The sequence below is a fragment of the Piliocolobus tephrosceles genome, chromosome 1, assembly GCF_002776525.5.
Source record: "Piliocolobus tephrosceles isolate RC106 chromosome 1, ASM277652v3, whole genome shotgun sequence".
In the NCBI taxonomy this organism is placed as follows: Eukaryota; Metazoa; Chordata; class Mammalia; order Primates; family Cercopithecidae; genus Piliocolobus; species Piliocolobus tephrosceles.
The window spans coordinates 170933370-170959576 of NC_045434.1; the positions used below are offsets into that span (position 1 = coordinate 170933370).

The 26207-nt window shown below is 51.5% G+C and overlaps 1 protein-coding gene across 3 annotated transcripts in view; it reads left to right on the forward strand.

Annotated features, from left to right (window-relative positions):
* Positions 1 to 26207, forward strand: part of TTC39A (tetratricopeptide repeat domain 39A) — a 59550-nt gene that overhangs the window by 14647 nt on the left and 18696 nt on the right. The window contains exons 1-8 of one of the 3 annotated variants that reach the window (XM_023188950.1): positions 667 to 793; positions 9372 to 9476; positions 18541 to 18672; positions 19288 to 19364; positions 20184 to 20251; positions 22102 to 22166; positions 25289 to 25388; positions 26123 to 26188. In XM_023188950.1, coding sequence (XP_023044718.1) covers positions 756 to 793; positions 9372 to 9476; positions 18541 to 18672; positions 19288 to 19364; positions 20184 to 20251; positions 22102 to 22166; positions 25289 to 25388; positions 26123 to 26188 — 651 coding nt within the window. In that variant the 5' untranslated portion in view covers positions 667 to 755. Of the gene's footprint in view, positions 1 to 666; positions 794 to 9371; positions 9477 to 18540; positions 18673 to 19287; positions 19365 to 20183; positions 20252 to 22101; positions 22167 to 25288; positions 25389 to 26122; positions 26189 to 26207 lie in introns of those variants that run through there. The other 2 variants (XM_023188940.1, XM_023188954.1) reach the window with 2 other exon arrangements.

Consider the following 26207-nt stretch of genomic DNA (forward strand, 5'->3'; position numbering starts at 1 on the left):
GGGGCCAAGTGGGGAAGGGGCCAGAGTGTTGGCTTTGGATTCAGGAGGGATGGATTCCAGTCCTAGCTTGCCACTTACTAGGTGAGTGACCATGCGTGAATCAAATGAACCGCATGCCTCAGTTTTCCCATCTATGAAATAGCAATTATGGGGATCATTTGAGAAGGCAGTGTGAACTGCCAGCTAGCGGCGACTGCTAAACCGCGTTTTTCCCGCCTTCTGGTCTCCTGCAGTCACTCAGTGGGCAAGATGGTGGGATTAAAATCCAGGCCTGGCTCTGGGGGCTGTCTTTGTCTGCACGAATGCCCTAATTAATGCGGGAGCATGGTGACGGCTCAGGTGGGGTCCGCTTCGGTGCGGGAGCTGTGGGGAGGGGAAGTGACAGTAAAGTGGACCTCAGGTCCCGGAGAACTTCTAGCGCCAAATAGGTGGGGACGTGTGAGGAGGGCGCGAGCTCCCCGGCCCGGGCGGTGTCTGCGCAGAGGGCGCCGGGCTCTCACCTGTCGGAGCGGGGGTGGGGGCCGCCCGAACCCCCCGGCGGTGCAGGAGCGCGGGTCGCCGCAGGCGGCCATGGCCCCACGGTGCGGGTGGGGAGACAGAGGCCCGGCCCGGCCCCGCCGCCTTCCCCGCCCCCGGCGCGCCCCTCCCCGGCCGCCGCGTCCGCGACCGCACAGCGCCCGGCTCGGGGTTCCGGAGGCAGCACCTGGGCCGCGGCTGGCGTCCGGCTGGGGCAGCGCAGCCCGCGCCCCTCGGCGATGACCTCGGCTGGCGCTCCGGGAGCCCTGCCCGCGGGGTAAGTGCGCGGCTGGGAGGCCCGGGGGCGCGGGCGGCGCCGGCTGGGGCCGGGGCGGGTGGCGGGCGCCACGCCAGGCCTCCCCCGCGCACCAGCCTGGGGCCGCACTGCGGCTTCCAGCCCCCATCCCGCCTGGCCCCTGGGAACCGCCGCCGCCGCCGCTAGGAGTGGGGGCGGGCTGCGAGGAGGCGGAGGCGCGGAGACCCCGGGTCGGTCACTCCCCTTCTGGGTCCCAACTTTCTCATGGAGCTATAGTCACAGACACATTCAGAGCAGCCTTCCCCACCTGCCTCGTGGCGTTCACTCCTGTGGGGTGGGCCCTGTTACTCTCATCCCCGTTACAGATGAGGAAACTGAGGCACAGCACTTAAGTGACTTGTCATCGGTCACCCAGGAGGTAAGAGTTGGGGGTAGGATTTGAACTCAGTTCTGTCTGTTGTCAGATCCCCCTACCCCATCATCTTCAGGGACATTAGGGGAATTTAAACGGCTAAGGTATGGGCCAGCCGGTCCCATTGGGTGCAGCAGGAACCTGGGTAGTAAAAAGTGAGTATTGTCACCTTCAACGTGACTCTCCTGCCCAACCCTACCCACATCCCACTGAGAAACCCCTATGGGACCCCTACCTAGATCACCCCCGCCAGTGACAGACACTACTGTGGGGAGACCTTCAGCAACTCTCTGCTTTTCCTGGGCCCCAGTGGGCAGGGAAGGGGGCAGCTGCTAGGAGCCCTGACTGCTGGGAGGTTGCTGGGCAGAGAGCCAGCCCAGGTGAGCTGGGAGGAGGGCTCACCCTGCCTGGAGCCTCACCACCAGTGACAATATTTGCTAAGGGCCGGAGGCATGACACATGAACAGGGAGGTGACGAGGCTGGTGCCAGCTGGCAGCTAGAAGCCTCCACAGGGCTTGCATGTGTGTGGCTGTATCAGGGCTTGGAAGCTGGGTTGCTGGGGGACACCCTGGCCTGGGAGAGGGTTGCGTGGCGAGTTTCAGCTTGATCATCTTTGTTGTATGACTTTGGCCAGTCCTTTACACTTCCTAGACTTCTGGTCCCTCCTTTGGAAAACACAGAGAAGTGGGATTGGCTGCTCCTTTCCTGCTCTGGGCCCAAGTCTTTGTAAAGCTGGAGGCTGGGTAGGTTCCTTCTGCACAGCCCTGACTGAGCACCACCACCCTGCTGGGTCCAGAAAAGTGGTTTCCAGGAGAGAAGGAGGGCATGGAGCAAGGTATCTATCAAAGAAGTCTAGACTCCAGGGCTGAAAACCACATTCGTCTCACTTCCTTATATGCTTACATCCCTGCCTAAGTGCCCTCTACAGCCCTGGGCTCCTCTGGCCCTGCCGCAGGCCTCAGGACAGCAAGCTTGCTCTTCTCACGGGGGGTGGGTCTTCCTTATGCGTAACCGTACCTGCCTCTCTGCATGCCTGCCCACTCTTCTTTGAAGCCACCTGTCCATCTGTCACCACCCCTGGTTAGGGTCATCCTGGTGGAGTCTGAGCAGAGGAGGGCCGCATGCAGCAGGACCATTCTCACCTTCACTACAAAGACACTCACTCAACAGACACTCAGCAAGGCCTGCTCTGGGCCCAGATGGTCATTGGTGAACAAATCAAGCCTTAAATCTCTACCTCTTTAAAAATTATGAAATATTTTAAGTCTTCAGAAAAATATAGCAAGTAGTAAGATGAACTCACATACCCTTGCCACTCAACTTTGTCAGATATTAACATTGTGCCCCATTTATTTTATGTTCTTTTTAAGAAATAAACCATAGTACAGACCCTTGAAAGTCTTGTGGAAACCTCTTCCCTCCTTCCGTCTCCAGAATTGATTGCCATCCTGAATTTAGGTTGTATCATTTCCCTGTTTTTATTCTTTTGCTCAGTGTGTGTAAGTCTTAAAAATACGTAGTTTGTTTTTACTTCAAAGTTTTCTGTGAATGGAGTCCTATAGCATGTGTCATGCTGCAGCTTGTGTTTTCACACTCAACTTCAGGTCTCAGATTTAGCCTTGATCCTGCAGCTGTTGTCCCACTTGCCCTAATGTGTGATACACCACCCTATGTAGACACCTCCGTTTGTTTATTTATCCTTCTTGATGGATGTCGAGATGTTCCCAGTGTCTTGACAGTGAATATTCTTGTACGATTGTCCTTTGCACGTGTGTTTCATGAGGGTGCCACCTAGTAGTGGAATTGCTGGGTTGTTGGATATGTGCACTCGATCTGAAATGAAATGAAATGAAATAGAGACAGGATCTCACTTTGTTGCCCAGCCTGGTCTCAAACTACTGGGTGAAAGCGATCCTCCTGCCTTGGCCTCCTGAAGTGCTGGGATTACAGGCATGAGCCACCGTGCCTGGCCCACTCAGTCTTTTAAAGTTATTTAGTTTCTTTATAAAGTCAGTGCTACTTGATCAAGAAATGATGGTAAGGCTGTGTGCAGTGGCTCACGCCTATAATCCCAGCACTTTGGGAGGCCCAGGCAGGCGGATCACCTGAGGTCAGGAGTTTGAGACCAGCCTGGCCAACATGGTGAAACCCCGTCTCTACTAAAAATACAAAAATTAGCTGGGCATGGTGGCGCACACCTGTAATCCCAGCTACTCGGGAGGCTGAGGCACGAAAATCTCTTGAACCCGGGAGGCAGAGGTTGCAGTGAGCCCAGGTAGTGCCACTGCACTCCAGCCTGGGCAACAGTGTGAGCCTCTTTCAAAAAGAAAAAAAAAAAAATAGGATGGCAATACATAATTTTAGAAAAAATAATAATTACTCACATTTTCCGAGTACTCTTGTGCTTTCCATAGTCTTAGTCGTTCTTCACAAAAACCGTGGGAGGTAAGTACTGTCATTCCCACTTCCTTGATGAGGAAACGGAGGCTCATAGAGGGCATGGAACATTCCCAAGGTTATCCAGCAAGTAATAGCTGCAGCTTGGGTCTAGGGCTGTCTGCTTTCAGAACTCTTGCAGGCCACACTGCATTAGGTTATGCTACATCACTCCATGACACATTTATGTGCAGCTAAGGGAGACTTTTTGGAAGGAGAGTCAGAATCATTTTTGCCATTTAGAAAGATCACTTCGGAAGCAACAGATCCCCATGGACAGATTATTTTACTCGTTGAGCCCAAGTTCCCCTCGGTGCTGGAGCAGGGATTAAAATCCAGCTCTGACTGCAGTTGGCTTCCTGAGCCACCGCTCCGCCGCCTCACCCACCCCACACCTACCTCACCCTGACTGGGATGGAGATAGGAGGATTTTCTGTCCTCAGTGGGAACTGAGGGTCTCCCAGCTCTACCCAGATCTGCCCATTGGCACAGAAGAAGTAGTACAAGCCAAGTATAGTAGAGAAGTGGGAGGGGAGGGGAGAGTGGGGGTGGCTCTGGGCTACGTGACACCCTTTCCCACCCCCTAGCTCCCTTCTCATTCGGGCCTCAAGTGTGGGTGTGATCTGAATGAGAGAGCTGCCACCACTGTGCCAGAGCTCTTGGCATTGGTCACCAGTTCTGCTCCATCCAGCCCAGCACCTCTTCTCCCCATCCCTCTCCTCGGTTCCCCAACACACAGTGGAGAGGCCACCATCACCGCAGGAATAGATAGATGTTACCTGGGCCAGGCAAGGTGTCCCGGGAAAAGAAAGGTCTTGGAGATGAAGGGGCAGCCTGTGGAGAAATGGGGGCCCCAGTCTCAGTCAGGTGAGGGGAAAGGTTTGGCACTGTTGCTTCCACAGAATGCATTTTTGTCTTCTCCCAGGCTCCTGAGAGGAGCCTGACTGCGTACCTGTCTTCACTGCCTGTCCCTGCCTTATCTGTCAGAGGCAGATAAGGGTGCCTGCTGACAGGACTGAGTGAAATAATGCAGTCATCAATTTAGATAACTTGAAGTGGTAATCTCTTTGTGGCAATGGGTGGTTGTTAATGCTATTATTAAGTCAAATGGGGTGTATGTCTCCAGCCTTCCTGAGCTCTCTAGCCTCCTCAGCCTCACCCCTCCATTTAGCTGGCCTTCCAGAGCCTCTGTCTTCTAAGCCCTTCCAGAACACTTGTACCTCCTAACTGTGATGTCATGCCTCCAACCCTGTGTGCGTGCTGTTTCCCCTTCTTAGACTTCTTTCTCCGTCTTGTTCTCAGTTTGATGGCATTTTCCTTGATGCCATCCTCCTTCCATGATGCCATCCTCCTTCCAGTGCCCCAGGCTGAGTTAGAGGTGTCTTCTGGGCCCCTTTGGCCCCCAGTGATTCCCATTATCACAGCCCTGAGCACTGTGGTGGTCTCTGCCCTGTCTGCATCTGTCTCCTGTAGGCTGTGAGCTCCTGAGGAGGCAGGCCTAGATCTGTGTCCACTCTGTGTCCCCAGAGCCCAGTCCTATGCATAGCCTAGAGCGTGAGATTCGTGGGTGCTTGTGATAGGGAAGGAGGGAGGAAATCAGCCCAGGGTTCAGCTTACCCCCAGTCTGGGGAGGTCACCGCAGACAGCCTCATCCCAGTTAAGCAGAAGAGGTGCCGGGGCTGCCGAGGGAAGGACTGTGCCCCTCTGCACTGACTGTCCATCCGGCCTGGATCTTTCTCTCCAGGTAGACCAAGCAGATGGGACCTCTCCCTCGGTGGGGGATGGAGGTGGTAAGGGGTGCGTGTGTGTGCAGAAATGGGAGGCAGGCTCTTGGCTCTGAAATTGTTTAGCGGTTGCCATAAACCACAACAATGGGCTTGACTCCCTGGGGCTGAGCTTATGGGCAACTGGCTCAGGCAGAAACTTGGGTTAGAACGCATGCTTGGATGTGTGACCTTAGCCAAGTTACCTGTCCTCTGTGCCTCAGTTTCCCCATCTGCAATGGTATGTAGGTGTGGGGCGTAATAATCCCATTTCACAGGGCGTTTTGAGAGCAATTAGAGAGAATGCCAGTTAAACACCCGGGCAGTAGGTGCTCACTGGTGCTTCGTTGATTCATCCAACAGAGATGAATGGCTTGAACACCAGTCACTAGGCTATGCCCTGGTCACACAGACAGACACCGTCCCAGCCTCTGAAGAGAGGGGCAGGGGCAGCATCAGGTGGAGCGTTTTAGGCCGTGGAAAGGAACTTGGCCTTTACCCTAAGAGCAATGGGAAGCCAGGGAAGGATTTTTAGTCCAGAAGTGACATGGTTAGATTTGTTTTTTGTTTTTGTTTTTTTTTTAGATGGAATTTTGCTCTTGCCGGGGCTGGAGTGCAATGGCATGATCTCTGCTCACCACAACCTCCACCTCCCAGGTTCAAGCGATTCTCCTGCCTCAGCCTCCTGAGTAGCTGGGATTACAGGCATGTGCCACTATGCCCGGCTAATATTGTATTTTTAGTAGAGACGGGGTTTCTCCGTGTTGGTCAGGCTGGTCTCGAACTCCCAACCTCAGGTGATCCACCTGCCTCAGCCTCCAAAAGTGCTGGGATTACAGGCGTGAACCACCGCGCCCAGCCAGATTTGGGTTTTAAAGACGTATCTTTGGCGATTATGGGAGAGACAGGTTAGGGGAAATAATGCTTCCAATGTTCTCTCTCAAAGAAACCACCTAGAGGCTGGGATGAGTTACAACAAACATCCTTTAAAGTACATTCCTGGCCAGGTGCAGTGGCTCACGCCTGTGATCCCAGCACTTTGGGAGGCCGAGGCAGGTGGATTACCCGAGGTCAGGAGTTTGATACCAGCCTGGCTAACATGATGAAACTTTGTCTCTACTGAAAATACAAAAAAATAGTTGGGCGTGGTCGTGGGTGCCTGTGATCCCAGCACTTGGGAGGCTGAGGCAGGAGAATAGCTTGAACCTGGGAGGAGGAGATTGCTGTGAGCTGAGATCACACCACTGCTCTCCAGTCTGGGCAACAGAGCGACACCCTGTCCTCAAAAAATAAATAAATAAAAATAATAATTAAGTACATTCCTGAGCTCCCACAGAAGTAACAGAAACACCCTTCAGCCAAGAGTGAAGAGAGAACTGAAGTCAGGCTGGCAAACAAGATGAAGCCACAGCAACCTTAGGCTGTTTACACATTTCAGAAATCTAAAGCCGGGAGTTTCAATGGCCACTCAACAGATGGGAAAGAAGGTCTTGGGCCTACACAGTTACAGTTTGAGGAGTTGGAACTTGGCATCCCCCGACTCAACACATAAATCTGGGACCCTCCGAGGACTGCAGCCTCAGTGAATAGGAAGATTGGCTAGAAAAAAGGTCCGCCGCCACCAGCAAAGGGAGACAGCATTTCTGGTGGGAAAAAAAAAAAGACTCCCTAAAAAATTATAAATACTGGTCTGCCATCACACAAACTTTGGGTTTGATGGCACACCACTACCTTTGTGGTCCTGGAAACCATAAACTTAAAAAAGTAACTTAAATGGTCTCAGGGTGGTAGTTCCCCTGGGAACCTGGCCAAAGTAAATGAAAACTCCTTCCTGGAGCAATCCCACCGTCCCTTTGGATCTCTCAAATGTGAATTTGTAATATAATCGCAAAACACACAGGGAAATAAGCCAGTGTGAGCAGCAGGCACCAGAAACAAAAAAGAGCAGATTTAGTTTCCCTGGTAGTCTAAAATGCTGGAATTATGAGATATAGAATAGAAATAATTATGTTTAAAATGTATAAATGAATTGAAGATGGACTTGAGGCAGGGAACATAATACTACCCCAGATAACTAAGATTTGAAAAAGAACCAAGTGGAATTTCACAAAATGAAAAATACAATCATTGAAATGAAAAATTCAGTAGACAGGATAAGTAGCAGGGCAGACACACCTAATGATTGAGAGAGCTGGTGAAATGAAAGAAGTCACTCAGGATCTAACAGAGGGTCCAAGAGATAATATAGAAGTTAGTGAAGAGACATGAAATATAGAATAAAAAGGTCTAACAGAGAAGAGAGAAGAAGGTGGAAAGAGTGGAATGGAGAGTGTTCCGACAGGCCTGGGTAAAGATGGAGCTGGCCTGGACCAGAAGGTATTGGGCATAGGAGGGGTTGATTGAGAGATGTTAGGAAGTAGGCTGTGGCATTTACTTGTAATCCCAGCACTTTGGGAGGATGAGGTGGGAGGATCACTTGAACCCAGGAGTTCGAGACCAGCCTGGGCTACATATGAGACCCCATCTCTGTAAAAATTCTTAAAAGAAAAAAAAAAGTTAAGAAGTAGAATTGATGGGGTTTAGTGGGGTTTAGTGATGGAGGGGATGCAGAGGCCAGAGAAGGGATGTAGCAAAGATGATTATCAGATTTTTGGCTTGAGGAATTGGGTAGAGGAGTGTTGCTTATTAAAATGGCAGACAGGCATGGTGTCTCACGCATGTAATCCCAACACTTTGGGAGGCTGAGGCAAGAGGATCACTTGAACCCAGGAGTTCATTGAGACCAGCATGGGCAACATGGCGAGATCCCATATCTACCAAAAAAAAAAAAAAAAAAAAAAAAGAAAGGCAAAGACTGGGGGAGAACAGATTTGGGAGAATGAACAGGAGTTCAGTTTTGAAAAAGGCATGTTTCAATTTGCCTGGGAAGATCTGCTGACGCATGTCAGAGCAGGAGACTTTAGAGCTGGGCCTTAAGGTGTATGTAGGAGTTGACTTGGTGGAAAGGAAATTTCTTTTAACTAACTTTTGGGAAATAGGACTTCCCTTCAGGGAGAGCATCAGGCCCCTTTTTGGAACATTCTTTCACTCAAAGGAGGCCCCTTGAGAAGAGGCATTATCAAAACATCAAATAGACAGGGCTTCTGGGATCTCTTAGTTCCATCTCTCATTTTTATATGGGAAAGCTGAGACCCAGAAAAGTCAGGGGTTTGCTTTCCTAGCCTTAGACCATTCATTCATTCATTCATTCACTCACTTAACAGATAAATGCCACTTTGTACCGTATACTAGGTGCTGGGGATATAGCAGTTAAAGATTCTTGCTTCCTGGAAGCTTATAGTTTAGTGGAGGGAAACAGACAATAAACACAAAAATAAGAAAAATACATCATGTCAGAGGGTGGTAAAAGCTACAGAGAAACGTAAGGACTGGAAAGGGCTCAGGTATTCTGGAGGAGACATTGGCAAAGTGAATTTGAAAGGCCCTGGGCCTCTCGTATGGGGCTGCTGCCCCTCGAAGCCCATTGTGACAATGTCTGGGATTCTAGAGTCCAGGCCTGGGGGAGGGAGGAGGCCTGGAGACAGAGGAGGGAAAAAGGGGCTGTGGGATTTAGTGGGTGGGCTGCACCCCCCCGGGGGGCAGCAGAGCCCAATGGGTCAGAAGGGCCACAAAGACTCCCTTTACCCTTGTGGAAGGTAAGATCATTTATTCCTGAGGCCTCTTTGCTCCTTGCCCTTGGCCCCTCCCCTACCTCCATCAGATCTCAGATGACATTCCCTTCTGCTCCCCCTCCCACCCTTGGGAACACCAAGAGGTGGGTCCAAATTGTCCCTGCGTCTCACTACAGAGTGGCAGCCTGGAGGAGCTCGTGACAGGCACCCAAGGCTGGCCAGGGAGACCGAGTAGGCCCTGTGAGGCTCTGTCCCAGCCAGGAGAGGCTGGAGGCCTGGAGGGCTCCTGTGTCATGCCCCGCATCTCTTCCCCCAGGACTCCTGAGAGCAGCCTCCACGAGGCCCTGGACCAGTGCATGACCGCCCTGGACCTTTTCCTCACCAACCAGTTCTCAGAAGCACTCAGCTACCTCAAACCCAGGTGAGGCTCAAGCCCCGATTGGGGTAGGGGGCATGCATGACAGTCAGGGAGAACCAGAGGTCTTGTATGAGAGGAACTCTGTGTAACTAAATGCCTTCAGCTTTCTGGGTCACCAGGACCTCTGACAAGCCCCATAAAAATGGCTCAGGCTCCATTCCACAGCCTGCGTGCATCCAGGCCCTCTCCAAGGTCACTGTGACTTGCTTCTCCTTAGGCTCTTGAGGGTTCTTCACACTTCATTATGTGTTCCCGCAGAATCCACTTGGAGTTTCTTCCTCGCCAGCTCTCACATGACCCTTTGTTTATTTTTCCCTAAAGCACTAAAGACTAGGTTGCCTGCTTTCCTGGGTGTTTTAGGGCAATAAAGAGGGCTGCTCACTCAACCATTTCCTTGAATGCTCACTGCCATGTTTCTGTAAATGCAAATCAATAATGTGCATATACTCCTTTTTCTTATCACTTTTTCTCAGTTTTAAAAATTGAGATATAATTCAGATACCATAAAACTCACCCTTTCTTACCACTGTAAAACATTTATTGGGCTGGGTGTGGTGGCTCACGCCTATAATCTCAGCAGTTTGGGAGGCCAAGGCGGGCAAATCACTTGAGGTCAGGAGTTCAAGACCAGCCTGGCTAACATGGTGAAACCCCATCTCTACCAAAAATATAAAAAATTAGCTGGGTGTGGTGGTGTGTGTCTGTAATCCCAGCTACTCAGGAGGCTGAGGAAGGGGAATCACTTGAACCCTGGAGGTGGAGGTTGCAGTGAGCCAAGATCGTGCCACTGCACTCCAGCCTGGATGACAGAGCTCAAAAAAAACCAAAAAACCTCTATGGATAGTTGAGAATTTAGCTTTCTTACACCCCTGTTCCACCTCCCTTCCCTCATCTTTCTCTTGCCATTATATCACAATATTGGGGTAAATCAATAATTAGGGTTTAGCTGGGTACGGTGGCTCATGACTCTCATCCCAGCACTTTGGGAGGTCGAGGCAGGTAGATCGCTGGAGCCCAGGAGTTTGAGACCAGCCTGGACATGGTGAAACCCCATATCTACAAAAAAATACAAAAAATTTGCTGGATGTGGTGGTATGCACCTATAGTCTCAGCTATAGTATATAGTAGCTATAGTCTCCGCCACTTGGGAGGCTGAAGTGGGAGGATTATCTGAGCCCAGGAGGTTGAAGCTGCAGTGAGCTGTGATCTTGTGCACCACTGCCTGGGCAACAGAGCAAAACGCTGTGTCAAAAAAAAAAAAAAAGAGGCTGGGCACAGTGGCTCAAGCCTGTAATCCCAGCACTTTGGGAGGCCGAGATGGGCGGATCACGAGGTCAGGAGATCGAGACCATCCTGGTGAACACAGTGAAACCCCATCTCTACTAAAAATATAAAAAATTAGCCGGGCGTGGTGGCGGGCGCCTGTAGTCCCAGCTACTCGGGAGGCTGAGGCAGAAGAATGGCGTGAACCCAGGAGGCGGAGCTTGCAGTGAGCCGAGATCGCGCCACTGCACTCCAGCCTGGGTGACAGAGCTAGACTTGTCTCAACCAAAAAAAAAAAAAAAAAAGAGAGAGAGAGAGAAAAGAAAGAAATAAGCAATATTTACCTTACTATACCTTTGTGATTAATGCTCATTGCAAAGAAAATCATGTGTGAGACTGTTTCCTTCTAGAGTTAATAATTTTCTTGCTTTTCCCATTTTCCTAATTTGCTAAACATTTATCCTTAAGTCTTTGTAACCACTCCCATCAGATCATCCTATCGTTTTTCCCAAAATGCTGAAATGTATCAAGTAAGCACTCAGTACCCCCCTCATTTTCCTGGAAACCTATCCTTGGGAGGGCAGACATGTCTTCTGGCTCCTCCTGGCTGTTTCCTAGAGCTCCTTTGCTTTTCTCCTGTTTCTTTGATTCCAGGTCTTTTCTCTTGTGTCCCCCTCGTTTGCCAGGGAATGTCCTATAGAAATTTCCTAAGAAAGGCTGGGCGCAGTGGCTCATGCCTGTAATCCCAGCACTTTGGGAGGCTGAGGTGGAGGGATCATTTGAGGTCAGAAGTTCAAGACCAGCCTGGCCAACATGGTGAAACCTCGTCGCTACTAAAAATACAAAGATTAGCCGGGCATGGCGGCGAGTGCCTGTAATCCCAGCTACTCAGGAGGCTGAGGCAGGAGGATCGCTTGAACTCAGGAGGTGGAGGTTGCAGTGAGCAGAGATTGCTCCATTGCACTCCAGCCTAGGTGACAGAGTGAGACTCTGTCAGGGGGGGAAAAAAAAAAAAAAAGAAATTTCCTAAAAAAGACTTGTATAAATATATTTTTTTCCCTAAGAATTTTGAATACCTTGCTTCAGTGTTCTAGCATTTACTGTAGCTGTGAGAACCCTAATTCTTCTTACTTACTCCTCCTCCAGAAAGGTTTAGGATTGGCTCTTGTATTTCTGAAAATCTGGAATTTTACCGAGATGTATGGCAATGAAGTCTTTTTTATTCTGGATTGTTATGCGGGCTCTCAGTTCTGGGAAATGCTCTTGTACGATAGTTCCATCTTGTTTCCCTTTCCTGGGCTTTCTTTAACATGCCTTTGTTCTGAGCCTCTTCCCTGTCCCTCTTGTTTTTCCCATTGCTTCATCTTTTTTCTCCGTCTGATTTTTGGAAGATTTCCTCACCCTTCTCATTAATTCCTGCTGTTGACTTCTTTATCTCTGTAATCATATGATTAATTTCCTGGCATTCTTTATTCTCTGAATGTTCTTTTTTCCCTAAAACATCTTCTTCTTGGTTGATGGTGTACTAACTTCTTTATATCTCTATTTGGAATATGAGACCCTTAGGACAGTGCCTGGCATGTATTAAGTATCTAATAAAGTATTTATTGTTATTGTCACAGAATATTGTTTCTGTTTAAAATATTTCATTCTTTTCCTGCATAACTTGGCTTTCTCCGTGTTCCTGGAGTCTGTTTAATGGGGGAATTCTCTTCTCATGGGGTGCTTTCTTCAAAAACCCAGCCATCCCCGGCTGTCTGTCTAGTCCTGTTTAAGAATGAGCTCATGCGAAGGCCAGCCGGGAGGTCTGTGCCAAGCTGCCTGGTAGTTGGTGGAGTTGACTTTGGATGACCTGGCCGCCAGATGTCAGCACCCGGGATGACTTGGCTTCTCCAGAGAGGAATCCTCCATTTCTCAGCCTGGACAGAGAGCCTTGGCCGCCTGAATTGGGACACTAGGGGATGGGGTCTAATCACCTCTGCCACCTACTCCCCCTAGTCCGCCTCTTTTCAGCTCCAACTTGTCCCCTGCACCCAAGACCCAAGGAAAAGTGAATGCTGAGGCCGGGGGACTGGTTTCCACAAGTCCCCAGGCCTGACCTGTTCAATTTCTGTAGACATGATGGACCCATCTTTCTCCCTCTATGGTCAGTGGCCCAGCTTCTGGGGTGGGGTGAGTGTTCCAGGGCATGGGGCAGCGTCCACACCTCACTCCCACCCTCTGAGGGAACCTGGCTTGAGGGGGTCAGGCTGGGTGGGTCAGGGCCTGCAGCAAGAGTGTGGCCATGGCCTGAGGCAGGCCCAGCTGCAGCCTGCTCTGTCTTGGAATGTCCAGGTTCCCCTCTCAGTTTTCTTGGCAGGCTCCCCAGCTCCTGCTTCCCCCCTAGTAATTTCCTGTTGCTCACTCAAGCCTGGACCCCAGACCATAGCCACCCTCCTGCACTGGAAACCAGCTGCCCAGGACACAGCTGCTCAGCCTGTCCCATACCCCAAGTACGGACACTGGCCTTTCTCCTCACCCACTGAAGCCCCGATAAGGTCATGCCTCAGCCTACTCTAAACTGTCCTGTAGACTTGGGGCCAACAGAAGGGAGTCGAAACACTGGAGAAAATATTAAAACCAAAGGCTGTGGCTGCGCCTGGGTCCTCGAGCTGTCCCTGCCACGAGGTCCCTGAAAGGGCTTTTCCCTCTATGGCCCCCTCGCCTCAGGAGGGCATTCTAACAGGAGTCCTGTAGCTCTCAGGACCCCCAGAGGAAACCCTCATCCTAACAGAGACACCCCAGGAATCCAGTCTTCCCATGGAGCCACCTGTTACCTCACATGGGAAGCAGTGCAGCATCTGTTTCTTAGCCCCTGCCTTATTCCAGAAAAGGATCCTTTCTTTCTTTTCTTTCTTTCTCTCTCTTTCTTTCTTTCTTTCTTTCCTTCTTTCTTTCTTTTCTTTCTTTTCTTTCTTTCTTTTCTTTTCTTTCTTTCTTTTCTTTTCTTTTCTGTTTGTTTTTGAGACAGAGTATCACTCTGTCACTCAGGCTGGAGTGCACTGGTATGATCTCAGCTCACTGCAACCTCCACCTCCTGGGTTCAAGCGATTCTCCTGCCTCAGCCTCCCGAGTAGCTGGGATTGCAAGTGCATGCCACCATGCCCGGCTGATTTTTTATATTTTTAGTAGAGGTGGGGTTTCACGATTTTGGCCAGGCTGGCCTCGAACTCCTGACCTCAGGTGATCCACTGCCTTGGCCTCCCACAGTGCTGGGATTACAGGCGTGAGCCACCACACCAGGCCCTTTCTTTCTTTTTGAAACTTTTTGAGTTTAACAGTTTTCCTCCAAATAGTAGTGTCAGTAGCCCACTACCCCCATACCACCTGTGACAACCCAAAATATCTCCAGAAATTGCCACATGTCCTCACGTTGGGAGTGGGGATACCCTGGCACTTCCATTGAGAATCACAGGTCTAGAAAATAATTATTGCTAGAAAACAGCCTCCCTTCCTCACTGATGGCCACCGAAGCTTCAGAAGATGTTGGGCCCAGTGTCATTTGCTGTTCTTCACTGAACACACATTGTCTCGTGTAATTGTCCTGGTCCCGTGCAGTGGGGGACGGTGCTCCTCTTTCACTCCGAGTGGGGCATCTGGGCTTTCCTAGCTCCCTTCCCCGCCTCGCCTCTGCTTTCCGTAAGTCATGCCTTTGAGTAGTGTTGTCTCTGCTTCTAGCATATTTCACTTAGCACTGAGTCTGACCTGACGCACTGTCTCTGGGACATGGAGGCTACTGCTTTTGGCTTTCTTGAATTATATGATCATGGTTAATAAACGGCAGAGTGGGATTCGGATCCAGGTCCTCCAGCTGCACAAACCACACACCGACTGCTGTGTGTGTGGTTTGCCCTCCCCCTTGGGTTGGCGGCATTTACCTTGGGCAGAGCCTCACATCTGCCTCCCGCAAACCACGAGGAGTGAAGGAGGTGGAAAGGTTGCATCGGGGGCGTGTGTGGGGGTGCAACAAGTTCAGGGTATGCCCTTGAGTGTTCTGGAGTTTCTCTGAGGGAACAGGTAAGGTCACCTGCCAAAAGTGAGGGGCCAGGTGGTGTTGCAGGGATAACGAGGAGAGGGGAAAAGGTGTTTCTGGACAGGATGCCGGGCCTGGCTGAGGCCGGGGACCCAGCCCAGCCTGTGTCTGTCTGTGTAGGGGGCAGCTTTCTCCAGCATTGCTCAGTGGCAGTGTGGAGAAAGTGGGCAGTTGCATGGCTCCTGAGCTGGGCTCCTAGCTGGGTTCAGCAGGTTGGCAGACTTGGCATTGAGTATGTTGACGAGAGAGAGAGACTGGTATGAGGACACTAGGCTAAGCAGTCAGGAAGAAGGGACAGGCTGGAGGAGGGAGGATGGGCAGTGGGAGTGATGAGCCAGTACGGGCAGGTTAGAGCTGGGAGGCTTAGAGCTGGGAAGGTGGCGGCATCCTTTAAGACTCCAGAAGCAGAGCCATTCTGTGTGATGAAGACAAGGTCACACTGTGACTCAAAAGATGTAGATGGTTGGGCAGCTGTCACTGGTTCATTCAGCAACAGCCTTTGAGCGCCCTCCTGGGCCCGGCAGTGAGCTGGGTGCTGGTGCTCCATTACTGAGCAAGATGTGGGCTGTTCTCAGGGTCCAGCAGGGAAATGGTGAAACAAGCAATAAGGGGTGCCGAGAACTACCCAGGGACCCCACTTCATGTGGGAAAGGAGCTGGTCAGGAGGACTGCATCATTCCCTGGGGCTCATTGCCAAATAGAAATTTAGGGTCATTTGTTCAAATATTATTACAATTTAAAGACAGTGACAGCAGAGAATTAAACCAAACATGGGCCCTTTTTAGGCACAGGCCCTATGCAATGGCATAGACCACACACCCATGAAGCCGCCCTGGAAGGCTTCCTGGAAAAAGTGACATTTACACTGAGATGGACTGGATGAGAAGGAGTCAGCCAGATAGAGGGGGCATTTCTAGGCATAAGGAACTGCCTGTGCAAAGACTGGGCAGTGAATGAGGGTCTGGTGTATCTGAGAGATGGAGACACTCACCCTGGCTGGAGTGGGAGGAACTGAGGCAGATCCCAGAAGGAAGAGGGCAGGGTGATGGACAGCAGACTGGGGATGGGGAGTCCATAGAAGCAACTTGGGCTGGAGAGGAAGTGGAGTCTGAAAGGACCAGAAAGTGGAGTAGGGGGAGCTTCAGTGAGCATGAAGGGGCAGAGACTTGGAGAGGTCAAGGGGCTGCCTCTGCCTCCCAGTGCCCTCCCTATCCTGACAGCTGGTCTGGGCCCAAGAAGGTGGGACCCCAATAGACATGTCCCAGAGTGAGGGGACAGCTCAGGAATGAGCCGACTAACGGCCTGGATGATATATTTGCAAATAAGAACTTGGGTACAAGCTAAACTTGGAGTGCCTGAGGTTCGAGGGTTGTCATACCTCTGTACCCCATTTCCCAGTTCAGACTACAGTTGGGGACTTCCAGGAGGTAGGCTGGGGAGGGGCTAGTATTCTTAGCCACAGACGCCTATTGGGGCCTTGGGCCTCAGACTAGAAATTCCAGTTTGTCTGCCAGCTGCCTGGGGGGGAGCTGTCCCTCTTTCTGGGCCCAGCACCAGACAAGGTTCCACAGGTGGGGCTGGGCAGGTGGTGCTGAGTCCCAGGCCTCAGACCTGCAGTGGGAGAGGAAGAGAGAGACAAGAGCTTGAGAGATGGAGAGGCCTGGGGGCTGGGGGTGTTATCTGGGGGATGGGTGTGTGTGCTTCCAGGGGAGCCCCTCCTCAAGGAGAAGGTTTTTATGCAGGGAAGTGCCACAGGACATGGAGGGACTCATATTTACCGAGCTTTGGTGCAGTGGCCCCTGGCCTGGGTATTATTCTATTTAAGCCATGCAAAAACCCGTGGGGGAGAAGAGTTACGGTTTTCCTTCTGCAGGGAAAAACTTGAGGCTGAGAGAGGCTATGAGGCATGAGACATGCCAGCTCACACAGCTGGTAGCTGGCAAAGCTGAGACTCCAACCTGTGTCTGAGGGGCTCTGAAGCCTGGTTCTGGCCCCAGCTCTGGGCAGCCTGCTCCTCTCCACAAGCCACTGCCTGCAGATTGAGCAGTCCTGGCAAAGGCCTGGGAGCATCCAGAGAGTGCCCCTGGCTGGCAAGCGGTGGAGCAGCCTTGGTTTCCTTCCTTTGACCCTCAAGGATCACAGGAGTGTCACCCAGAAGTAGCTTAATTTACGAGTTTTTATGAACAGGAAAAGGGGTAAAGTCACATGATTTCACAACCAAACAGCCTGTAAACCTTAGTCATCTCTCTTTCCTCTGAAGTTCCCAGCATAAACCTGGCACTGAGGAGCTTAATAAATAATTCACAAGGAGACCTGGGGAAGGAAGTAAAGGCGCCCCCAGTCAGTCCCACAGGCTTACAGGGACCCGGGCAGGCTGGCATTATCGTCCCCATTTTGCAGAAGCAGAAATCTAGGCCCAGACATGTTAAGTGGCTCCCTCCACATACAGAGAGGACCTGGCATTGTTCGCATCCCTCCTTGCCTGTTGCCCTCTCCATGTGATGGGCTAAATGCCACCGCCTGCCCCCAACACACCCTTCAGCTGAGGAGCCTGGGGCGGTGGAGAAGCAGGGAGCCCAGAGACTCCTGAAGCCACCTTGACTCAGCCCTGACATCAGTGCTGAGGACAGAGATGAGTCACACACAAGCTCTGTCCTCGAGGTGCCCATAGTCTGGGGAGAGCTGAGCCTATGCTGATGTCAGTTCAGCATGGCCCGTGCCTCAGTTACAGATGGAGTCCCTGAGGAGGAGGCCTAGATTCCCAGGGCTCTGGGAGGCATTTGAGGGCCTTGACAGATATGTCAAGAGATGTAGAGGAAGGGTGTTTCTTTCTTTAAAAAAAAAATTATTATTACTTTTTAGAGACAGGATCTCACTATGTTACTCAGCCTGGTCTCAAACTCCTGGGCTCAAACAATCCTCCCACTTTGCCCCGCTAGAGTCCTGGGATTACAGGCATGTGCCACCCCAACTGGCCGAGGAAGGGCATTGCAATCTGAGGGAACAGTCTGGGCAAAGGTCTGGAGGAGGGAAATGTGGGATTTTCTAATGGAAGGTCTGTGTGGTTCAGTGTGGCTGGGGGTGCAATCTTGAATGTGACCAGATGGGAGTGGGTGGGGAGCAGAAGCATCAAGAGGGCTGGAGAGGTGAGCAGGGCTGACATCTTGTGGAGCATGAGCCCCGGCAGGATCTCCTGGGATGTGGGAGCCATGGGAAGGTGTAACTATTGGGCACCATGATCAGATGAGGGGAGGGAGTGGGAAGAGGCAGCAGGTGACTAGCGACGAGGTCCAGGGAAGTGGGGTTGAGGGCGGCCCAGGGGTGGGGTTTGGGCTAAACAGGATCTCACAGACAGGACTTGGGCTCAGCCTACAGGAGGTGGGGGCAGAAGGCAAGAGGGTGGCACTGGGTGCAGGGAAGGGCACTAAAGCCTTTCTCAGTGCTCATGGCAGCTATGCTGCTGCCACCCCTGCTGAGCCGATGAGGAACTGAGGCTCAAATCTGGTAGATCACTTAGGGCCACTCAGCAGGAAGAAGGCAAGCTGGAAACAGAATCTGAGGTCTTTTGAGTAGCAGTGAGCAGATCAGACCTGGCCAAGGACCTCCCCGTGCCTGGGCCTCCGGTCCCCTTGCCTCACTGCAGCATGGAGGGGGATGGAGATGAGCTGCCCAGGGCCAGCTGCCTCTGGGGCTCTGTGAGGTTGTGCTCTCAATGTCCCTTCTCTTTGGCAGAACCAAGGAAAGCATGTACCACTCACTGACGTATGCCACCATCCTGGAGATGCAGGCCATGATGACCTTTGACCCTCAGGACATCCTGCTCGCCGGCAACATGATGAAGGAGGCACAGATGCTGTGTCAGAGGTCGGGGGCGTTGGGGGCAGGGATCAGAGGTTGGGAGGCCCACCCTTCTGTCACCTTGGCCCATCCCAGTGCCTAGCATGCCACTATTCGCACTGCTGCTTTTGGCTAAGAAGTTGTGTCTGCAGGTGCTAAGAGCCGTCCCTGTTGGCCCTGCCTCAGGAGCTATGTTGTCTGAGCCAGTCACTGGGCAGCTTTCAGGGAGCAGGGTGACAGAGTAGAGGAGGAGGCACCATGACTTGAGTGGGCAGGAGGGTAGGCCAGGCTGGGCACGAAGAGACATTAAGGAGAGGAACCCAAATGTGGCACAGGTTGGGAGCTGCCAGGAGCAGCGTCACCTGGCCTGGAAGTGGGTTGACCAGGGGCTGCTCTTTAGCCTCAGCCCCAGGACTGATCAGGTGGTAACTGTCCCATTTTATCAGTGAAGACACTGAGCCTCAGAGAAGTTAAGTGACTGTTTTTGACAGAATATCAAACCTCTTCTGCCTGACCCCAAAGTCTGTGTTCTTTCTGTTAGCTCTGTCTCTCTAGGAATGTTCTAGAGTGTAGCAGAGAGGGACAGAGACAAGTGTGGCCTCTCTCTAATGCTCACCTGAGGCCCCTCTTTTTCCTCTTCAGGCACCGGAGGAAGTCTTCTGTAACAGATTCCTTCAGCAGCCTGGTGAACCGCCCCACGCTGGGCCAATTCACTGAAGGTGTGGCATCCAGGACGTCCTTTCAACCATGCTAAGCCCAGGTGGCCAGCTCCAGGCCTAGGAAGGGGCAGTTATCCTCCCTGTCATCGCCTAGGGGGCCAGGCCCTGGGGTCCATGCCAGGACACACATGGGTCAGACCTGGGGCCTTTTGAGGCATGGCTCTCTAGTGAGGGTGTGGGGGGCAGGTGAGACCCACTTATGTGATAGCACTACTGGCTGAGAACCTGCAAGTCAAGAAAAGGGAAAGCTGTCCAAGGCCAGGGCTCTGCTCCTGAGGCCCACAGGTGTTTAGAGTTGTATGTGCAGTTGAGTTTACTGATTTAATTATCCTGGTGATCACATGGGTCCCAGAGGGGAATGTGGTGTCAGCCGCTGAGTCACTGGCACAACATGAGAAGAGATGGTGTGGGCTGTTATGGTCCATCCAGGTCTTTGTGCCATGACCACATGCAGCTGTCCTGGAGGCAGCAGTGGCTGACCACAAGCAGTGAGGGGCTCTGCAGCGTAGGAGAAAGTGGCCTTACCCGCCTCAAGAACCCTGGAAGGTTCTAGCGCCCCACAATGCATCTGATGTTGCTGGGTGCACCACCTACAGTGGTGCTTGAAGAACAATATTAGGCGACCTTCTTGGGGAGGGCTTGAGCTAGCTTCTAGGGACAGTGACGAACACTCTGAAGCACTGGGTGACGAGGTAGGGGACAGGAGAGGTGCTGACATAGGTTCCCTTTGCTTTTGGGAAAGTGGGGGTGTGAGGATTCATCCCAGGCCTCCTGATTAGAGTCCCAGGAGGCCACGGGGCTTTGGTTTTCTCCCCACAGAGGAAATCCACGCTGAGGTCTGCTATGCAGAGTGCCTGTTGCAGCGAGCAGCCCTGACCTTCCTGCAGGTAGGGACCCCCACTTGTACAAGGAGGCTGGGATTTCAGAAGATCAATTTCCACATCCAACCACAACCCATCCCCTAGAGCAACTGTGACCCATCCCCTGTAGCAATCGTGACCCATCCTTCACACTCCTGCCCCTGGCAGGGCTCAAAGGGAAGTGATGGGCATGCGCTCCCACAGTTACTGGGATGCTATTTCCACTGTGTGGCTGCTGCATTTCCTGTTAAGGGTCCTGTGGGGGTGATAGGCATTGTCTGAAAGCCTGCTTTCCATGTGATTCATTCAACAAGCTCTGTAGCACCTGTGATGTACCAGACTTTTTGCACAGTACAGGTATGTAGTTTCTACATACCTTACACACATTACAGTTTGTTTTTGCTAATATTTATATTTGTTATTTAATCTTCACCACAGAGGCCTGTGAAGGGGAGACTTAGAGGAGAGGGGTCACTTTCCCAAGGTCACATGATTAGCAAATGATGTGCAGGGATTTGAACCTAGGTCTGATTAAGTTGGAGCCCAGCTCTCCTCACCACATAGTGGGAATGATGAGATTGATCACTGCATGCTTTTGCCTGAAAGCCTGGGTTATAGTGAGAACATATCATCATCATTATATATGTGTATTTAGCAGAAGAGGGACATTTTAGTGTTGGGGTGCTGGTTAATTTCATAGCTTTTTTTTTCTATCTTTTTGACCTGGGGAGATCAGAATTGCATTAATCCTAATCCTTGCTTTAGGATCCACTGTAATGATTGCACCATAAACGACATTTTGTTTGTTTATTACATTTTTACAAATAATGAACACCCATCAACACCACACCCAACTGGAGGACAGAACACTGGCAATAACTCTCCTCAGCCTGGGGGCTCCTCCTCACCCTGTCCATGCGCCCAACAGGGGAATCACTATCTAGAGTGTTATGTTTATTGTCCCCTACCCTTTTCTTTTTTTTTTTTTTTTTTTGAGACGGAGTCTTGCTCTGTCACCCAGGCTGGAGTGCAGTGGTGTGATCTCAGCTCACTGTAACCTCCGCCTCCTGGGTTCAAGCGATTCTCCCGCCTCAGCCTGTGGCTAATTTTTGTATTTTTGTATTTTTAGTAGAGATGGAGTTTTACCACGTTGGCCAGGCTGGTCTCGAACTCCTGATCTCAAGTGATGCGCCCACCTCGGCCCTACCCTATTTTTTTAAAAAAATAGTTTTCTCAGCTTTGTACTCATGTCTGAACAGCATATTGTGATGTTTCATTTGCTTTTGAGCTTCCTAAGGGGTGTGGGTCTTGCTTTCTTCACCCGGCTTTATGTGACTGTGTGTTACTCCCTTGCCTGAACACACCGCAGTTTGTTTATCTGTCCTTCTGCTGGTGGCCATTTGGGCTGTTTCTGTTTCTTGGCTATCATGAACTTCCACAACCCTTGTCCATCCGTCTTCCGTTGGGTGTAAACAGCGAATAGAGCTGCTGGCGGCTGTAGGCAACGGAGCTTTACATTTATAAATGTGATAAATACCTGCTTGTTGTAAAAACCACACACAATCCAAAAACAAGCATCCCGTTCTCCTTTCTCGCAGTCCCTCCACCTAGAGGGAGATACTGTTAACCACTGGGCGTGGCCCCTCCAGGCCTCTCTCCAAGCAGGGAGTACGTGTACCTGGGAGGCTGGTCCAACCCTGGGCATTTTAGAGGTTTTGTTGCGCCAAAGAGCAGGGAGGCCTGGTTTGGCTGATCTCCGACCTCATCCCCCAAGGGTTCCTCACAGGGAGGGGCAGTCAGGCCCAGAGCCTTGCATGATCCCTCTCAGCTACAGCTGCCCACCTGGGCCAGGCCGTCAGCATCTTTTCCTCCTGCAGGACGAGAACATGGTGAGCTTCATCAAAGGTGGCATCAAAGTTCGAAACAGCTACCAGACTTACAAGTGAGTGGGGCTGGCCATCTGCTTGTGGAGACTCTGGGTCACAGCCTCTGCTGTGCTGTCCCCCTCAGGCGGCTTTGTGGGAGGAGAAGAGTACTAACCAAGCCAGAACCTAGACTGTTGATGCAAGCCAATTTCCATGGCCACAGGACCTCGGTCTCCTGGAATCACATTCCCCTGGCTTTCTGGCTGTGTCTCTTCCCTTTGTCCCTTGAGTGCTTACTCCCTGCCTGACCCTCTGCTGGGGAAAATAAGACACAGATTCTGCACAGGGTGGTCTGGTGGGGGCAGGGAGGTAGCCACAGGAACAGCCATTTTGGGAACAGCAGCAGAACTCCCACAGATCTGTTAAGGCCCAGTCCAAATGCCACTTTCCCCATGAAGGCTTCTTTAACTCTAGTACACAGGAAAAGTATACACACACACACACGCGCGCGCGCGTGGACACGCTCTCTGCAGGCCAAAATCACCTCCATGCTATCTCTGGATCCCTGACATTCAAACTAGCCCAGGCCCAGGCCGTGTTTATGAATGAAGATTCAGTCCGGAGCATTTTTACCCAACATGGCTCCATAATCCCTCATCTATGGTTCCCACAGCAACAAAAGCTCTGAAAATCCAGTCCCCCACTCACCAAGTGTTGCATTAAAACTTATTTCCATTAAAAGTTGATTTGAGGCCGGACGCGGTGGCTCAAGCCTGTAATCACAGCACTTTGGGAGGCTGAGGCAGGCGGATCACCTGCGGTCAGGAGTTCGAGACCAGCCTGTCCAACCTGGTGAAACCCTGTCTCCACTAAAAATACAAAAATTCGGTGGGCGTGATGGCAGGCGCCTGTAATCCCAGCTACTCGGGAGGCTGAGGCAGGAGAATCACTTGAACCCGGGACGCGAAGGTTGCAGTGAACTGATATCATGCCACTGCACTCCAGCCTGGGTGACAGAGCGAGATATCGTCTCAAAAACAAAAACAAGGGGGGTGGGGGCAAGAGGTTTAAAGAGAGTAGATAAGGTTTGAAATATGCAGAGGATTATGGAGAAATCACTATGGAAACAGTACAAGAGTGACTGGCAGTACGGAGAAGCCCAGCTGAAGCTGGTAAAGATAAATTTACGGCAACACCAATCTTACTACACCTGCTCAGTAGTCCACATGCACCATAGAGAAGGCAGATAATTTACTCCATGCTTTTTCCATCGGGCGAGAGAGACAGAACAATAACATGGCAAAGGGGGCTAAGGATAGACATGAAGCTGTAGACCAAAAGACAGGGGAATAAAGCTTTACTTTTACAGGAGGAAAATAATTCATGGTGAGGGATACTGGGGATAGTTGCATAATAATGGAAATGTAGTTAATACCACTGAACTGTACAATTAAAATTGGTTAAGATATTAAATTTCATGATATGTATATTTATCACAGTAAAAAAAAAATTGAAAAAAAGAGGAAAAGTAAAAAAGTCTTTTTTTTTTTTTTGAGGGGGTCTTGCTCTGTCACCCAGGCTGAAGTGCAGTGGCACAGTCTCAGCTCCCGGCAGCCTCTGCCTCCCGGGTTCAAGCGATTCTTCGCCTCAGCCTCCCGAGTAGCTGGGACTACAGATGTGCGCCACCCTGTCTGGCTAATTTTTTGTATTTTTAGTAGAGATGGGGTTTCACCACATTGGCCAGGCTGGTCCCGAACTCCTGACCTCAGGTGATCTGCCTGCCTCGGCCTCCCAAAGTGCTGGGATTACAGGTGTGAGCTATGGCGCCTGGCCTATTTATCATCTTTATCTCCCCCATTTAATGTAGCTGCTTCCCTGCAGGGATATTGTGAGCTTGTTACAAGGTATTGCTAGGGTATAATGTACCATATAGCATGTGGACATCACGTTACCTTGGGGGCCTATGCTAGAAGTTTTCTAGAAAAACCAGACAAGTGCTCTGGCCCCAGCCTCCCTACCAGCTGCCAGAATGATGTCGCCAAAGCACACACCTTGTCAGGCCATCCCTTGCCAACTCCCAAGGCTCCTCTTGCTCTTAAAAGAAGTCCTGGGTTATTGCTGAGTCCTTCCTGGGAGTTCACCCCTGGCCTGCTTGCCACATCTCCCACTTCACTCTGCCTTAGGTCCTTGAGCCTTCCCCCAGTTCTTCAAATATGCCAAGGTGGTTCCTACCTCAGGGCCTTTGGACGTGCTGTTCTCTTTGTCAGAAACACTTTCTGCACTGAGCTTTCTGTACCAGATTTCAGCTCAAATGTCACCTCCTCAGAGAAGCCTTTCCTATCCCCAGACTAGGTCAGGTCCAAGGATTCTTCTCCTTGGAGCCTGCTATCACCCTCATAGTGATTTAATGGGGGGAGGGAGGGTCTGTCCCTTAAAGTGAGAATGCTGTGGGGGCAACGGCTTGGTGGCTTTGGTCCCTGCTGTCTTCCAGTGCCTGGCACAGAGAAGCCTCAAGCTTGCTAATTGAAAGCCTTCAAAATGTTGTCAGCCCAGGAAGGAGGCAGACACATCGTTAAAGCCTCTGTCCTGCCCCAGGTGGCTGGGCTAGGGGCTCTGTGCAGTTGGTAACCAGGAGAAATAGAGTTGAATTCCAACCAGGAGACTCCAGGAAGACTTCCTGAAGGAGGAGGTGTTTGGGCTAGCCCAGTGGTTTTCAGCTAGGGGTGAAGTCCCCCTCTGAGACATTTGGCGGTGTCTGGAGACATTCTGGTTGTCCAGCTGGGGAGAGGATGCTACTGGCATCTGGTGCTCAGGGACTGTGGATGCTGCTAAACATCCTAAGATGCCCAGAACAGCTCCCCTGCCACCCCCAACAACAAAGAATTATCCATCCCAAAATGTCAGCAGTGCAGAGGCTGAGAAAACCTCTTTTAGACAGGATGTGGAGTACGAACAAATGTCCAGGAGCTGCCCATGGCAGAGTGTGCCGGGGCCCATACGGCTGAAATTCAGGGGTGAGGAGTGTGTTATCATGGTGGGACATGGGGTTCGAAATTTCCTCAAATATCAGTTCTCAGGATCACCAGAACTGTATGAATCCACCACCAGGGAGTTTACCTGAGGCCCAGCTGGAAGGGGTCCCAGCCCCTACCCCCCACCCCCAGCAGTGGCTGAAACAGGACTTGGCATCTCTCTGCAGGGAGCTGGACAGCCTTGTCCAGTCCTCACAATATTGCAAGGGTGAGAACCACCCGCACTTTGAAGGAGGAGTGAAGCTCGGTGTGGGGGCCTTCAACCTGGTGAGTGCTCCTCCCCCATTTCCACAGTGCCTGGCTCGAGCTGTCTCCCCTTCTGTCCCTGACTCGTGTGGTCACTGCCAAGTGCACCTGCACCTGTGTGCTGGGCACCGGGATCCAGAGATGACCAGATGTGTGGCCAGCCTTCAGGGACTCACAGCTGGGCTGGGGGTGGAGTGGGCGCTGGAGCCAGCCCCAGAGTCCATCAGTGCATTTCTTCCCAAGTCAGGCCAGTAGCTTGAAATCCACTATGGTGGAGCCTTCACAGTGCCCGACCATGGCACACATAATAAATCAGGGCTTTCTCTGCCCTAGAGAGCTGCTGGTTAAACATTTACCAGTGGCAGGGAAGGAGAAAGTCCTGAAACCAGCTGATGACTTAGAGGGGACAGAGAACTAAGTCTCCTCCTGCATGGAGTGGGGGAAGGCTTCCTGCGGGAGGGAGTGAGCATCAGTGCTGGCTCCTGAAGGATTCCTAGGAGTTTCCCAGCTGAGGAGGGGCTTTCAGGCAGAGGGATCGGGAAGTCTGGGAAAACTGTGCCTGATCAAGGGAGGAGGAGCTTCCCAGGGAAGATTTTAGCCTCGGGAACCTAGGTGGCCAGGGGCCTTTCCAAAGTTAGAGGGGTGGCCCTCTCCTCTCCAGGTAAAGCCTGTTAAAGAGCAAGCCTTGGGACAGTGGGGGTGGCCCCTGCCCCCTCTGGGTACCTTCACATGCTTGATTGCCTCCTTTCTTGTAGACATTGTCCATGCTTCCTACTAGGATCCTGAGGCTGCTGGAGTTCGTGGGGTTTTCAGGAAACAAGGTAACCACCCGCCTGACCT